A 14,073-nucleotide genomic window follows, 5' to 3' on the forward strand; every position below is an offset into this window, starting at 1 on the left:
GTTATCTATTTTATATATATATAAAATATATATTATATATAGAAATATATATTTTTGTATATTTATATATATAATATTTATATATTGTTATATATTATATATTTTATATATAGATTATATATTTTAAATATATTTTTAATATTAAATTATAAATTATATATTTATAAATATATATATATATTTCCCCTTTGGTAACCATAAATTTGATTTTGAAGTCTGTGAGTCTGCTTCTGTTTTGTAAATAAGTTCATTTGTATCAGTTTTTAGATCCCATGTGGAAGAGATACATATTTGTTTTTCTCTGACTTTTTTCACTTAGTTTGTTAGTATCTATCATGCCGGTTGTTACAAATGGCATTATTTCATTCTTTTTTATGGCTGAGCAATATTCCACTATATATATATATATATACACACACACACGTGCGCGCACGCACACACACACACACACACACCACTTCTTTATCCGTTCCTTTGCTGATGGACATTTAGGTAGCTTTTATGTCTTGGCTATTGTAAATAGACCTGCACTGAAAACACTGGAGTGCCTATATCTTTGAATTATGATTTTCTCCAGATATATGCCTAGGAGTGGGATTGCTGGATCATATGGTAGTTCTATTTTTAGTTTTTTAGAGAACCTCCATTCTGTTCTCCACAGTGGTTGTACCAATTTACATTCCCATCAACAATGAAGGAGGGTTTCCTTTTCTTCACACCCTGTCCAGCGCTTATTATTTGTAGACTAATGGTGATGACTATTATCATTCTGACTGATGTGAAATGATACCTCATTGTAGTTATAGTGATGTTGAGCATCTTTTCATGTGCTTTTTGGCCATCTGTATATCTTCTTTTGAGAAATGTCTCTTTATGTCGTCTTATTGAAATTCTCTGCAAGAGATTTCTGTGTATTGACCCATTTTTTGATTTTTTTTTTTAATGTTAAACTGCATGAACTGTTTATACATTTTGGAGGTTAACCCCTGGTTAGTAACATTGTTTCCAAATATTTTCTCCCATTCTGTGGGTTGCCTCTTCATTTTGTTTATGGTTTCCTTTGCTGTGCAAAGTCTTTTAAGTTTAATTAGGTCTTATCTATTTTTGTTTTTATTTTCATTACTCTAGTTGAATCCAAAAAGACTGTGCTATGGTTTATGTCAGAGAGTGTTTTTTGTGTGTTTTCCTTTAAAAGTTTTATAGTATCTGGTCTTACATTTAGGTCTTTAATCCATTTTAAGTTTACTTTTGTGTAAGGTATTAAAAGAATATTCTTATTTCATTGTTTTTTCACATGTAGCTCTCTGGTTTTCCCAGCATCACTTATTGAAGAGACTGTCTTTTCTCCATTGTATATCCCTGCCTTCCTTGTTGTAGGTTAATTGTTTGCAGGTGCAGGCTTTATTTCTGGGCTTTCTATCCTAGTCCATTGACCTGTATTTCTTTTTGGGTGCAATTACCATACTGTTTTGATGACTAAAGCTTTGTAGTACAATCTGAAGTCAGGTAGCCTGACTCCCCCAGTTCCATTTTTATTTCTCAGGATTATGTTGGCTTCAGGATGTTTTGTGTTTCCATACAAATTGTGAAAAATTTTTTCTAGTTCAGTGAAAAATGCCATTGATAATTTAACAGGGATTGAATTGGATGTGTAAATTCCCTTGGGTTGTTTGTTCATTTTAACAATATAAGTTCTTCCAATCCAAGGTTATGGTACATCTGTGTATCTGTTTGTGTCGTCTTTCATTTCTTTCATCATTACCTCATAGTTTTCAGAGTGCAGGTCTTTTGCCTCCTTAGATGAATTTATTCATAGGTATTTTATTCTTTTTGATATGATGGTAAATGCAATAGTTTCCTTAATTTTTCTATTTTTTTTGTTTTTAGTGTATAGAAATGCAAGAGATTTCTGTGTATTAACTTTGTAACCTACAATGTAATTGATTCATTGATGAGCCCTAGTAGTTTTCTGATAGCATCTTTAGGGTTTTTTATGTATAGTATGTCATCTGCAAACAATAACAGTTTACTTCTACACAGCATGTCTGCCTTTAATGAGCTTCTGACTATGCAATAGATGGCAAATAAACACAAACTTTTTATTATAAAAAACACTATGTGTCCAGCATCCCAAAGTGAGATGATGTCTGTATTTATGGAATAAAATTAAATGATGAAAAATTAAATGGTATAAGACCCCCAAAAGAGGTAACAGTGATTAGAGAGAACTAAGAAAAAGATAGGATTTGAAAAGAGGATTGTGTGTGTGTATGTTAGACACTCAGTCGTGTCCGACTCTGTGACCCTATGGACTATAGCCCACCAGGCTCCTCTGTCCATGGAATTCTCCAGGCAAGAATACTGGAGTAGGTTGTCATTCCCTTCTCCAGGGGATCTTTCTGACCCAGGGATTGAACCTGGGTCTCCTGCACTGCAGGCAAATTCTTTACCATCTAAGCCACCAGGGTATAGAGAAGACTATCAAAAAGATAGAATTTGGAGAGAGTATTAGATAGGGATAAATGAAGAAAAAGAGGTTGAATGATCAATATAATTAACACAGTTCCTGTAACTGATACTTGCAGATTGGCTCACTTAAAACCCATTCTTTGGAGAAGGAAGTGGCAACCCACTCCAGTATTAATCCCATGGACAGAGGAGCTTGGCAGGCTACATAAAGTCCATGGGGTTGAAAGAGTCGGACACAACCTAGCAACTACACAACCAGCAACAACACTGTAATAGAGTATTTCATAAAGGAATCAGGATCTGGTGGGCCTCTGAGATATTGTTTTCTGAATTCTATTTTTGTTCTCCTGGATGTGTTACTGATGTGATACCTGTAATACAGGGATGCACAAGTTATTTGGGAAAATCTTTTGGCAGCTTGTCAGGTCCCTAGCTATTTTGCATAGCTATTTGCATAATAATAAATATATTTTCTGTCTCAAAAAAAACAAATCTTTTGAAATCTTTCATAATAATGTTGGGGAAATTAAACCTTGTAGGAAAGGACTTTTTACTGCTTCAAGTAAATTTGAATTTCTCTGAAATACTTCTGATTCTCCTTGCTAGATTATTGTCCTGAAAAATATTTATCAATGATTTCTATCCTTATCACATCCATTCCTATCCTTATCACATCCTACCCTGTTGTAAATTCATTTGTCTTGCTTTATTGCAAAGAGAAATGTAGTTTAAACTACATTTATCTTTTACCTAGAATTCTTCATATGAACTAGGTTATCTCTAATAGCCATCACCCCCACCTCAAGGTGTGAAGATGGAAGTAAGCACATGAGATAGTAGTCGGTCACCATAGACAGAGTTACCATAATGAGACTTGAGCAGTAGGATGGCAGCTTGGTTCCCTGGCCTTCCTGGAAGTTCTTGATGCATCTGATGGCCTGTAGTAAATCCCTTATAATTTGTTGTAATCTGTAAGTAGGAACCTTGGCCATATGGGTGTTAAGGCAATATTTTGAAGATACTGGCCTACCTGGAACTTGTATTAGAATTGAGTAAAGTTGGTTAGATTGGCAAATGATTTAAAATTTACAGCAGTCCTAATTCAGTAGATCAATGATAAAGCAAATATGGATGATCCCTATAAAATTCTTTGCTTTTGAAATCTTTCATAATAATGTTGGGGAAATTAAACCTTGTAGGAAAGGACTTTTTACTGCTTCAAGTAAATTTGAATTTCTCTGAAATACTTCTGATTCTCCTTGCTAGATTATTGTCCTGAAAAATATTTATCAATGATTTCTTTTTTAAGAGTTCTATTTATTTATTTGACTGCACTGCAAGCATGTGGGATCTTAGTTCCCTGAGCAGGGACTGAACCTGTGTCCCTGGCATCAGAAGGCAGAATCTTAACCACCAGACTACCAGGGAAGTCCCTTATCAATGATTTGAGCACAAGATTCTAGAATGATTCATAGTTGGTACAGATTTTATAGTTGACAAATTTAATAAACTTACATATACAAACTTTTATACAGCTCTTTTCAAAGTTAATGTGTTAATTCTGAATACAGAAATAAGATGGTAAATATATATTAGTTAAAATTTAAATAATGAGCAATCCAAAGGTAACATCTACTTTATTAGTTTTTAAAGGATGGGGCAAAGTGTTACCTTGAAAAGGCTTAAGTTTTCAGTTTTATTTCTTATTGTAACATTAAGCTTAATCAAACTCTGTCTGACCCTATCTTTATAAATGACTGTAAAGAAACAATTACTGAATTAACTTTTACAGGTTAATTATTAAATTAACTTTTAGATGTATTGTTATTTAGGAAGAAGCAGAAGAGAAACTGAGAAAGCAAAAGGAGTTGAAGCAAGATTTTATGGACCAAATGGCCCTGAAGGAATTAGTACTTCAGGCTGCAAAAGAGGAAGAGGAGACGTTTAGAAAAGCTATGCTGGCGAAATTTGCTGAGGATGATCGAATAGAATTAATGAATGCTCAGAAGCAAAGAATGAAGCAACTAGAACACAGGAGGGCTGTGGAAAAACTTATAGAAGAGCGCCGCAACCAGTTCCTTGCAGACAAAGTAAGGAAAACTTTAAAAAAAATTTTCATTGAATAGCAACTAATTTATTTATCCACTAAATAACTGAAAACTGTTCATGCACCAGATATTGGATATCCATCACTAATCATATGATATATACATTTTCTGACTACTCGTTAATTAATGAATCTAGAACATATTTATTGATGCTTTCCATGTGTTAGACATTGGTTGGTGTTGAGAACATAAATATGACTAACTCCTGTCATCTGTGAGCTTTTGGTGTTGGTTAAGAAAAATACATAAAAACAATGCTTATAAAGGTATGTCAAATGCATTGATGATAATTATACAGAATGGACACGTTGTATGGCAGAGAGGAGACTGATCATGAGTGTCTTGGCTGCTCTTTTAAAGGTGGATTTTATTCAGGGGGGATCCACTGAAGAATTGAGCTGCATGGTAAGATCTGCACTTGGAAAGGTGATTCAGGTAGCAGTGTTGAGGACAGACATGAGGGGAGTAAGACTGGAGACAGGAAGATCAGTTGTTTTTGTTTAGTTGTTCAGTCATGTCCGACTCTTTGCGACCCCATAGACCAGCACGCCAGGCTACCCTGTCTTTTCACGGTCTCCTGGAGTTGGCTCAGACTCACGTCCATTGAGTCGTAGATGCCATCCAACATCTCCTCCTCTGTTGCCCTCTTCTCCTGCCCTCAGTCTTTCCCAGCTTCAGGGTCTTTTCCAGTGAGTTGATTCTTCACATCAGGTGGCCAAAGTTTGGAGCTTAAGCTTCAGCACCAGTCCTTCCAGTGAATATTCAGGGTTGATTTTCCTTTAGGATTGACTGGTTTGATCTCCTTGCTGTCCTAGGGACTCTCAAGAATATTCTCCAGCAACACAATTTGAAAGCATCAGTTCTTTGGTGCTCAGGCTTCTTTATTAGTCCAATTCTCACATCTGTACATGACTACTGGAAAAATCCATAGCTTTGAATATATAGATCTTTATCAGTAAAGCGATGTCTCTTCTTTTTTAATATGCTATCTAGGTTTGTCATAGCTTTTCTTCCAAGGAGCAAGCATCTTTTAAATTTCATGGTTGCAGTCACCAGAGTGATTCTGGAGCCCAAAAAAATAGTCTGTCACTGTTTCCATTGTTTCCCCATCTAATTGCCATGAAGTGATGGGACCAGATACCGTGATCTTTGTTTTTTGAATGTTGAGTTTTAAGCCAGCTTTTCACTCACTTTCATCAAGAGGTTCTTTAGTTCCTCTTCACTTTCTGCCATTAGGGTGGTGTTACCTGCATATCTGAGGTTATTGATATTTCTCCTGGAAATCCTGATTCCAGCTTGTGCTTCATCCAGCCCAGCATTTAGCATGATGTACTCTGCATAGAAGTTAAATAAGCAGGGTGACAATATACACTCTGATATACTCCTTTCCCAATTTTGAACCAATTCATTGTTTCATATCCAGTTCTAACTATTGCCTCTTGACCTGCATACAGATTTCTCAGGGAGCAGGTCGGGTGGTCTGGTATTCCCATCTCTTGAAGAATTTTCCACAGTTTGTTATGATGCACACAGTCAAAGGCTTTAGCGTCGTCAATGAAGCAGAAGTAGACATTTTTCTAGAGGAACTCTTGCTTTTCTATGATCCAGTGGATTTTGGCAATTTGATTTCTGGTTCCTCTGCCTTTTCTAAATCCAGCTTGTACACCTGGAAGTTCTCGGTTCACATACTGTTGAAGCCTGGCTTGAAGGATTTTGAGCATTACCTTGCTAGCATGTCAAATGAGTGCAGTTGTGCAGTAGTTTGAACATTCTTTGAACATCGGGATTGGAATGAAAACTGGTCTTTTCCAGTCCTGTGGCCACTGCTGAGTTTTCCAAGTTTGCTGGGATATTGACTGCAGCACTTTTACAGCATCATCTTTTAGGATTTGAAATAGCTCAACTGGAATTCCATCACCTCCACTAGCTTTGTTTGTAGTGATGCTTCTTAAGGTCCACTTGACTTCGCATTCCAGGATGTCTGGCTCTAGGTCAGTGATCACACCATCATGGTTATCTGGGTCATGAAGATCTTTTTTGTGTACTTCTTCTGTGTATTCTTGCTACCTCTTCTTAATATCTTCTGCTTCTGTTAGGTCCCTACCATTTCTGTCCTTTATTGTGCCCATCTTTGCATGAAATGTTCCCTTGGTATCTCTGATTTTCTTGAAGAGATCTCTACTCTTTCCCATTCTGTTGTTTTCCTCTATTTCTTTGCATTGTTCACTTAAGAAGACTTTCTTATCTCTCCTTGCTAGTCTTTGGAACTCTGCCTTCAGATGGGTATATCTTTCCTTTTCTCCTTTGCCTTTCACTTCTTTTCTCAGCTATTGTAAGGCTTCCTCAGATAACCATTTTGCCTTGTTGCATTTCCTTTTCTTATGGATGGTTTTGGTCACCCGACTCCTGTACAGTGTTACAAACCTCCGTCCGTAGTTCTTCAGGAAGTTATTACAATTATCCCAGAGAGAGGTGATGAAAACTCTTGTGAATAGAGAAGGAATCCATCTGTGAAGTGGTAGGAAATTAGAATTGATGGGTCTTGGTGACCAATTAGATCTGGAGAGTTGAGAGAAAGATTAGGCTACTACTACTAAGTAATGCTGTTACACACTTCCATATTCAGTGAGTGAGTGGTGATGTATGTACAAAGATGTATGAAGAAAAACAGATTTTGAGGGGGTAGATATATAATTCCATTTTGTCCACATAGATTTTGAGGCCCAGGGGAAAATTTCTTAGTTGGAAATGTGTATTTAAGAGTTGGTGAGGAAACTAGGTTTGTGACTTGGACACACTGAAATGTCTATGTTGCATCTGTAAAACTGAAATAGTACTTTAAGAAGCAAATAAGATAATGTGTAAGTGCTTTGGAAAGATAAAGAGCTCTAAATATGAAAAGTACTGATAAAGCATGTGGTAAATTGGACACACTGAAATGTCTATGTTGCATCCATAAAACTGAAATAGTACTTTAAGAAGCAAATAAGATAATGTGTAAGTGCTTTGGAAAGATAAAGAGCTCTAAATATGAAAAGTACTAATAAAGCATGTGGTAAATATTTTTATGAGTATACAGTGGAAGTGACAAATAGATTTAAGGGACTAGACCTGATAGACAGAGTGCCTGATGAACTATGGACAGAGGTTCGTGACATTGTACAGGAGACAGGGATCAAGAAAATCCCCATGGAAAAGAAATGCAAAAAAGCAAGATGGCTGTCTGAGGAGGCCTTACAGATAGCTGGGAAGAGAAGAGAAGCGAAAAGCAAAGGAGAAAAGGAAAGATATTCTCATCTGAATGCAGAGTTCCAAAGAATAGCAAGGAGAGATAAGAAAGCCTTCCTCAGCGCGATCAGTGCAAACAAATAGAGGAAAACAACAGATTGGGAAAGACTAGAGACCTCTTCAAGAAAATTAGAGATACCAAAGGAACATTTCATGCAAAGATAGGCTCGATAAAGGACAGAAATGGTATGGACCTAACAGAAGCAGAAGATATTAAGAAGAGGTGGCAAGAATACACAGAAGAACTGTACAAAAAAGATCTTCACGACCCAGATAATCACGATGGTGTGATCACTCACCTAGAGCCAGACATCCTGGAATGTGAAGTCAAGTGGGCCTTAGAAAGCATCACTACGAACAAAGCTAGTGGAGGTGATGGAATTCCAGTTGAGCTATTTCAAATCCTCAAAGGTGATGCTGTGAAAGTGCTGCACTCAATATGCCAGCAAATTTGGACAACTCAGCAGTGGCCACAGGACTGGAAAAGGTCAGTTTTCGTTCCAATCCCAAAGAAAGGCAATGCCAAAGAATGCTCAAACTACCGCACAATTGCACTCATCTCACACGCTAGTAAAGTAATGCTCAAAATTCTCCAAGCCAGACTTCAGCAATACGTGAACCGTGAACTTCCAGATGTTCAAGCTGGTTTTAGAAAAGGCAGAGGAACCAGAGATCAAATTGCCAATATCCGCTGGATCATCGAAAAAGCAAGAGAGTTCCAGAAACACATCTATTTCTGCTTTATTGACTATGCCAAAGCCTTGACTGTGTGGATCACAATAAACTGTGGAAAATTCTGAAAGAGATGGGAATACCAGACCATCAGACCTGTCTCTTGAGAAACCTGTATGCAGGTCAGGAAGCAACAGTTAGAACTGGACATGGAACAACAGACTGGTTCCAAATAGGAAAAGGAGTCCGTCAAGGCTGTATATTGTCACCCTGCTTATTTAACTTACATGCAGAGAGTACATCATGAGAAATGCTGGGCTGGAAGAAACACAAGCTGGAATCAAGATTGCCGGGAGAAATATCAATAACCTCAGATATGCGGATGACACCACCCTTATGGCAGAAAGTGAAGAACTAAAGAGCCTCTTGATGAAAGTGCAAGAGGAGAGGGAAAAAGTTGGCTTAAAGCTCAACATTCAGAAAACTAAGATCATGGCACCTGGTCCCATCACTCCATGGGAAATAGATGGGGAAACAGTGGAAACAGTGTCAGACTTTACTTTTTTGGGCTCCAGAATCACTGCTGATGGTGACTTCAGCCATGAAATTAAAAGACGCTTACTCCTTGGAAGGAAGGTATGGCCAACCTAGATAGCATGTTTAAAAGCAGAGACATTACTTTGCCAACAAAAGTCCGTCTAGTCAAGGCTATGGTTTTTCCAGTGGTCATGTATGGATGTGAGAGTTGGACGGTGAAGAAAGCTGAGCGCCGAAGAATTGATGCTTTTGAACTGTGCTGTTGGAGAAGACTCTTGAGATTCCCTAGGACTGCAAGGAGATCCAATCAATCCATCCTAAAAGAGATCAATCCTGGGTGTTCATTGGAAGGTCTGATGTTGAAGCTGAAGCTCCAGTACTTTGGCCACCTCATGCGAAGGGTTGACTCATTGGAAAAGACCCTAATGCTGGGTAGGATTGGGGGCGGGAGGAGAAGGGGACGACAGAGGATGAGATGGTTGGAGGGCATCACCGACTCGATGAACATGGGTTTGGGTAGACTCCGGGAGTTGGTGATGGACAGAGAGGCCTGGCGTGCTGCAATTCATGGGGTCGCAGAGAGTCGGACACGACTGAGCGACTGAACTGAACTGAAATATTTTTAAGTAGTAATAGGAGTGGAGTAAAAATAACTAACATTTATTGTTTTCTTATGTCATTCACTATTCTATATTCATTACTTATTTGTTTGTAACTTAATTTTCAACCCTGTGAATTAGGTACTATTACTACCCCCATTTTAAACAAGTGGAACTGAATCTTGAGAGATTATATATATTGTGCAAGGTGTCATAGCAAGTTAAGTGACAGATCTGGGATTAACATATTAATATCATAATGATTTTCCTGAACGGTGGGCAAAAAGAAACCCCAAAATACTCTTATAATCAGCAGATACTCACTTGCTATGCATTCTGCTGAGGGAACCAAAATAAATAAAGCTCATTCTGGTGGCTTTTAATCTAGCAGAAGAAAGTAAGGTCTAGATACCCCAAAGACTTGATTATATATACTCAGTTCAGTTCAGTCGCTCAGTCGTGTCCGACTCTTTGCGACACCATGAATTGCAGCACACCAGGCCTCTCTGTCCATCACCACCTCCTGGAGTCTACCCAAACCCATGTCCATCGAGTCGATGATGCCATCCAACCATCTCATCCTCTGTCGTCCCCTTCTCCTCCCACCCCCAATCCTACCCAGCATTAGGGTCTTTTCCAATGAGTCAACCCTTCGCATGAGTTGCCCAAAGTATTGGAATTGCAGCTTCAACATCAGACCTTCCAATGAACACCCAGGATTGATCTCTTTTAGGATGGATTGATTGGATCTCCTTGCAGTCCAAGGGACTCTCAAGAGTCTTCTCCAACAGCACAGTTCAAAAGCATCAATTCTTTGGCACTCAGCTTTCTTCACAGTCCAACTCTCACATCCATACATGACCACTGGAAAAACCATAGCCTTGACTAGACAGACTTTTGTTGGCAAAGTAATGTCTCTGCTTTTAAATATGCTATCTAGGTTGGCCATAACCTTCCTTCCAAGGAGTAAGCGTCTTTTAATTTCATGGCTGCAATCACCATCAGCAGTGATTTTGGAGCCCCCAAAAATAAAGTCTGACACTGTTTCCACTGTTTCCCCATCTATTTCCCATGGAGTGATGGGACCAGATGCCATGATCTTAGTTTTCTGAACGTTGAGCTTTAAGCCAACTTTTTCACTCTCCTCTTTCACCTTCATCAAGAGGCTCTTTAGTTCTTCACTTTCTGCCATAAGGGTGGTGTCATCCGCATATCTGAGGTTATTGATATTTCTCCCAGCAATCTTGATTCCAGCTTGTGTTTCTTCCAGCCCAGCGTTTCTCATGATGTACTCTGCATGTAAGTTAAATAAGCAGGGTGACAATATACAGCCTTGACGGACTCCTTTTCCTATTTGGAACCAGTCTGTTGTTCCATGTCCAGTTCTAACTGTTGCTTCCTGACCTGCATACAGGTTTCTCAAGAGACAGGTCAGATGGTCTGGTATTCCCATCTCTTTCAGAATTTTCCACAGTTTATTGTGATCCACACAGTCAAAGGCTTTGGCATAGTCAATAAAGCAGAAATAGATGTGTTTCTGGAACTCTCTTGCTTTTTCGATGATCCAGCGGATATTGGCAATTTGATCTCTGGTTCCTCTGCCTTTTCTAAAACCAGCTTGAACATCTGGAAGTTCACGGTTCACGTATTGCTGAAGCCTGGCTTGGAGAATTTTGAGCATTACTTTACTAGCATGTGAGATGAGTGCAATTGTGCGGTAGTTTGAGCATTCTTTGGCATTGCCTTTCTTTGGGATTGGAACGAAGACTGACCTCTTCCAGTCCTGTGGCCACTGCAAAGTTTTCCAGATTTGCTGGCATATCGAGTGCAGCACTTTCACAGCATCACCTTTGAGGATTTGAAATAGCTCAACTGGAATTCCATCACCTCCACTAGCTTTGTTCGTAGTGATGCTTTCTAAGTTCCACTTGACTTCACATTCCAGGATGTCTGGCTCTAGGTGAGTGATCACACCATCGTGATTATCTGGGTCGTGAAGATCATTTTTGTACAGTTCTTCTGTGTATTCTTGCCACCTCTTCTTAATATCTTCTGCTTCTGTTAGGTCCATACCATTTCTGTCCTTTATCGAGCCCATCTTTGCATGAAATGTTCCTTTGGTGTCTCTAATTTTCTTGAAGAGATCTCTCGTCTTTCCCAATCTGTTGTTTTCCTCTATTTCTTTGCACTGATTGTTGAGGAAGGCTTTCTTATCTCTCCTAGCTATTCTTTGGAACTCTGCATTCAGATGGGAATATCTTTCCTTTTCTCCTTTGCTTTTCGCTTCTCTTCTCTTCCAAGCTATCTGTAAGGCCTCCTCAGGCAGCCATTTTGCTTTTTTGCATTTCTTTTCCATGGGGATTTTCTTGATCCCTGTCTCCTGTACAATGTCACGAACCTCTGTCCATAGTTCATCAGGCACTCTGTCTATCAGGTCTAGACCCTTAAATCTATTTGTCACTTCCACGGTATACTCATAAGGAATTTGATCTTGGTCATACCTGAATGGTCTAGTGGTTTTCCCTACTTTCTTAAATTTAAGTCTGAATTTGGCAATAAGCAGTTCATGATCCGAGCCACAGTCTGCTCCCGGTCTTGTTTTTGCTGACTGTATAGAGCTTCTCCATCTTTGGCTGCAAAGAATATAATCAATCTGATTTCGGTGTTGACTATCTGGTGATGTCCACGTGTAGAGTCTTCTCTTGTGTTGTTGGAATAGGGTGTTTGCTATTACCAGTGCGTTCTCGTGGCAAAACTCTATTAGCCTTTGCCGTGCTTCATTCTGTACTCCAAGGCCAAACTTGCCTGTTATGCCAGGTGTTTCTTGACTTCCTACTTTTGCATTCCAGTCCCCTATAATGAAAAGGACATCTTTTTTGGGTGTTAGTTCTAAAAGGTCTTGTAGGTCTTCATAGAATCATTCAACTTCAGCTTCTTTGGCATTACTGGTTGGGGCATAGACTTGGATTACCGTGATATTGAATGGTTTGCCTTGGAAACGAACAGAGATCATTCTATCGTTTTTGAGATTGCATCCAAGTACTGCATTTTGGACTCTTCTGTTGACCATGATGGCTACTCCATTTCTTCTAAGGTATTCTTGCCCACAATAGTAGATATAATGGTCATCTGAGTTAAATTCACCCATTCCAGTCCATCTTAGTTCGCTGATTCCTAGAATGTCGACGTTCACTCTTGCCATCTCCTGTTTGACCACTTCCAATTTGCCTTGATTCATGGACCTCACATTCCAGGTTCCTATGCAATATTGCTCTTTACAGCATCGGACTTTGCGTCTGTCACCAGTCACATCCACAGTTGGGTATCGTTTTTGCTTTGGCTCCATCCCATCATTCTTTCTGGAGTTATTTCTCCACTGATCTCCATTAGTATATTGGGCACCTACTGACCTGGGGAGTTCATCTTTCAGTGTCGTGTATTTTTGCCTTTTCATACTGTTCATGGGGTTCTCAAGGCAAGAATACTGAAGTGGTTTGCCATGCCCTTCTCCAGTGGACCAGATTAAGCCAACTTTTTCACTCTCCTCTTTCACTTTCATCAAGAGGCTCTTTAGTTCTTCTTCACTTTCTGCCATAAGGGTGGTGTCATCTGCGTATCTGAGGTTATTGATATTTCTCCCAGCAATCTTGATTCCAGCTTGTGTTTCTTCCAGCCCAGCATTTCTCATGATGTACTCTGCATATAAGTTAAATAAGCAGGGTGACAATATACAGCCTGTAACCTTTAAGGGAGATTAAAAAAAGCACCTAGCATTTTTCCTGGCAAGCAGTAAATACTTAGTAAATGTTTGTTGAATCAATAAGGGTGATTATCAGTGTCAGAGCAAAGTGATCATGGAGACAGAAAATTTAAAAGCTTCTGAAATTGACCAGAAAGCTTTGAATACTCCTTGCCTAGAAAGAGGCAGAACCAGTGACTGTCCTATCTCATGGCTTACAGAGCTAATCAGAAAACTCCTTGGAAAGTTATCAAGACAGCTATAAAGGTCAGAAAGATGAAAATATTACCTAAGCCATAGATACTTTTCTAAGAAATTTATATCTTAATTTTGAAAAAATTGTGTTATGTTCCCAAAACGAAGCTGTGGGGTTAGTTTTAAGTGTTGATATCAGTGAGACTGGGTCACATTTCTGTCTTGGCCTAAGGGAAAGGATGGAGTTTCATGTTCACAGAATCATGAATCCATTTCATTATACAATCCTGTAAGGCATGCTTTTTTTTTTTTTTAAGATTTCATAGATATTCCTAAATAGCTATCTGTCTACCTCTAAAATAAATCCACTGTCAGACAAAATCTGAAACTCGCCAGGAGATACTTTCTACCACCAGAGCTATTCAGAATTTGCCCTCATAGACAAATTGGTTTCATATCTTTCTAA

General features: G+C 38.7%; 1 protein-coding gene across 4 annotated transcripts in view; it reads left to right on the forward strand.

Annotated features, from left to right (window-relative positions):
* MNS1 (meiosis specific nuclear structural 1) overlaps positions 1 to 14,073 on the forward strand; it is a 67,388-nt gene that overhangs the window by 48,402 nt on the left and 4,913 nt on the right. For all 4 annotated transcript variants that reach the window (XR_014059475.1, XR_014059474.1, XM_081510198.1 and 1 more), the window contains exon 8: positions 4,302 to 4,559. Coding sequence is in view for 2 of the 4 variants with exons in the window: in XM_081510198.1 (XP_081366324.1) it covers positions 4,302 to 4,559 (258 nt within the window). In the remaining 2 variants the exon portion in view is untranslated. The remainder of the gene's footprint in view (positions 1 to 4,301; positions 4,560 to 14,073) is intronic.

The sequence above is a fragment of the Giraffa tippelskirchi genome, chromosome 7, assembly GCF_054371585.1.
Source record: "Giraffa tippelskirchi isolate mGirTip1 chromosome 7, T2T-mGirTip1v1.2.pri, whole genome shotgun sequence".
Taxonomy (NCBI): domain Eukaryota; kingdom Metazoa; phylum Chordata; class Mammalia; order Artiodactyla; family Giraffidae; genus Giraffa; species Giraffa tippelskirchi.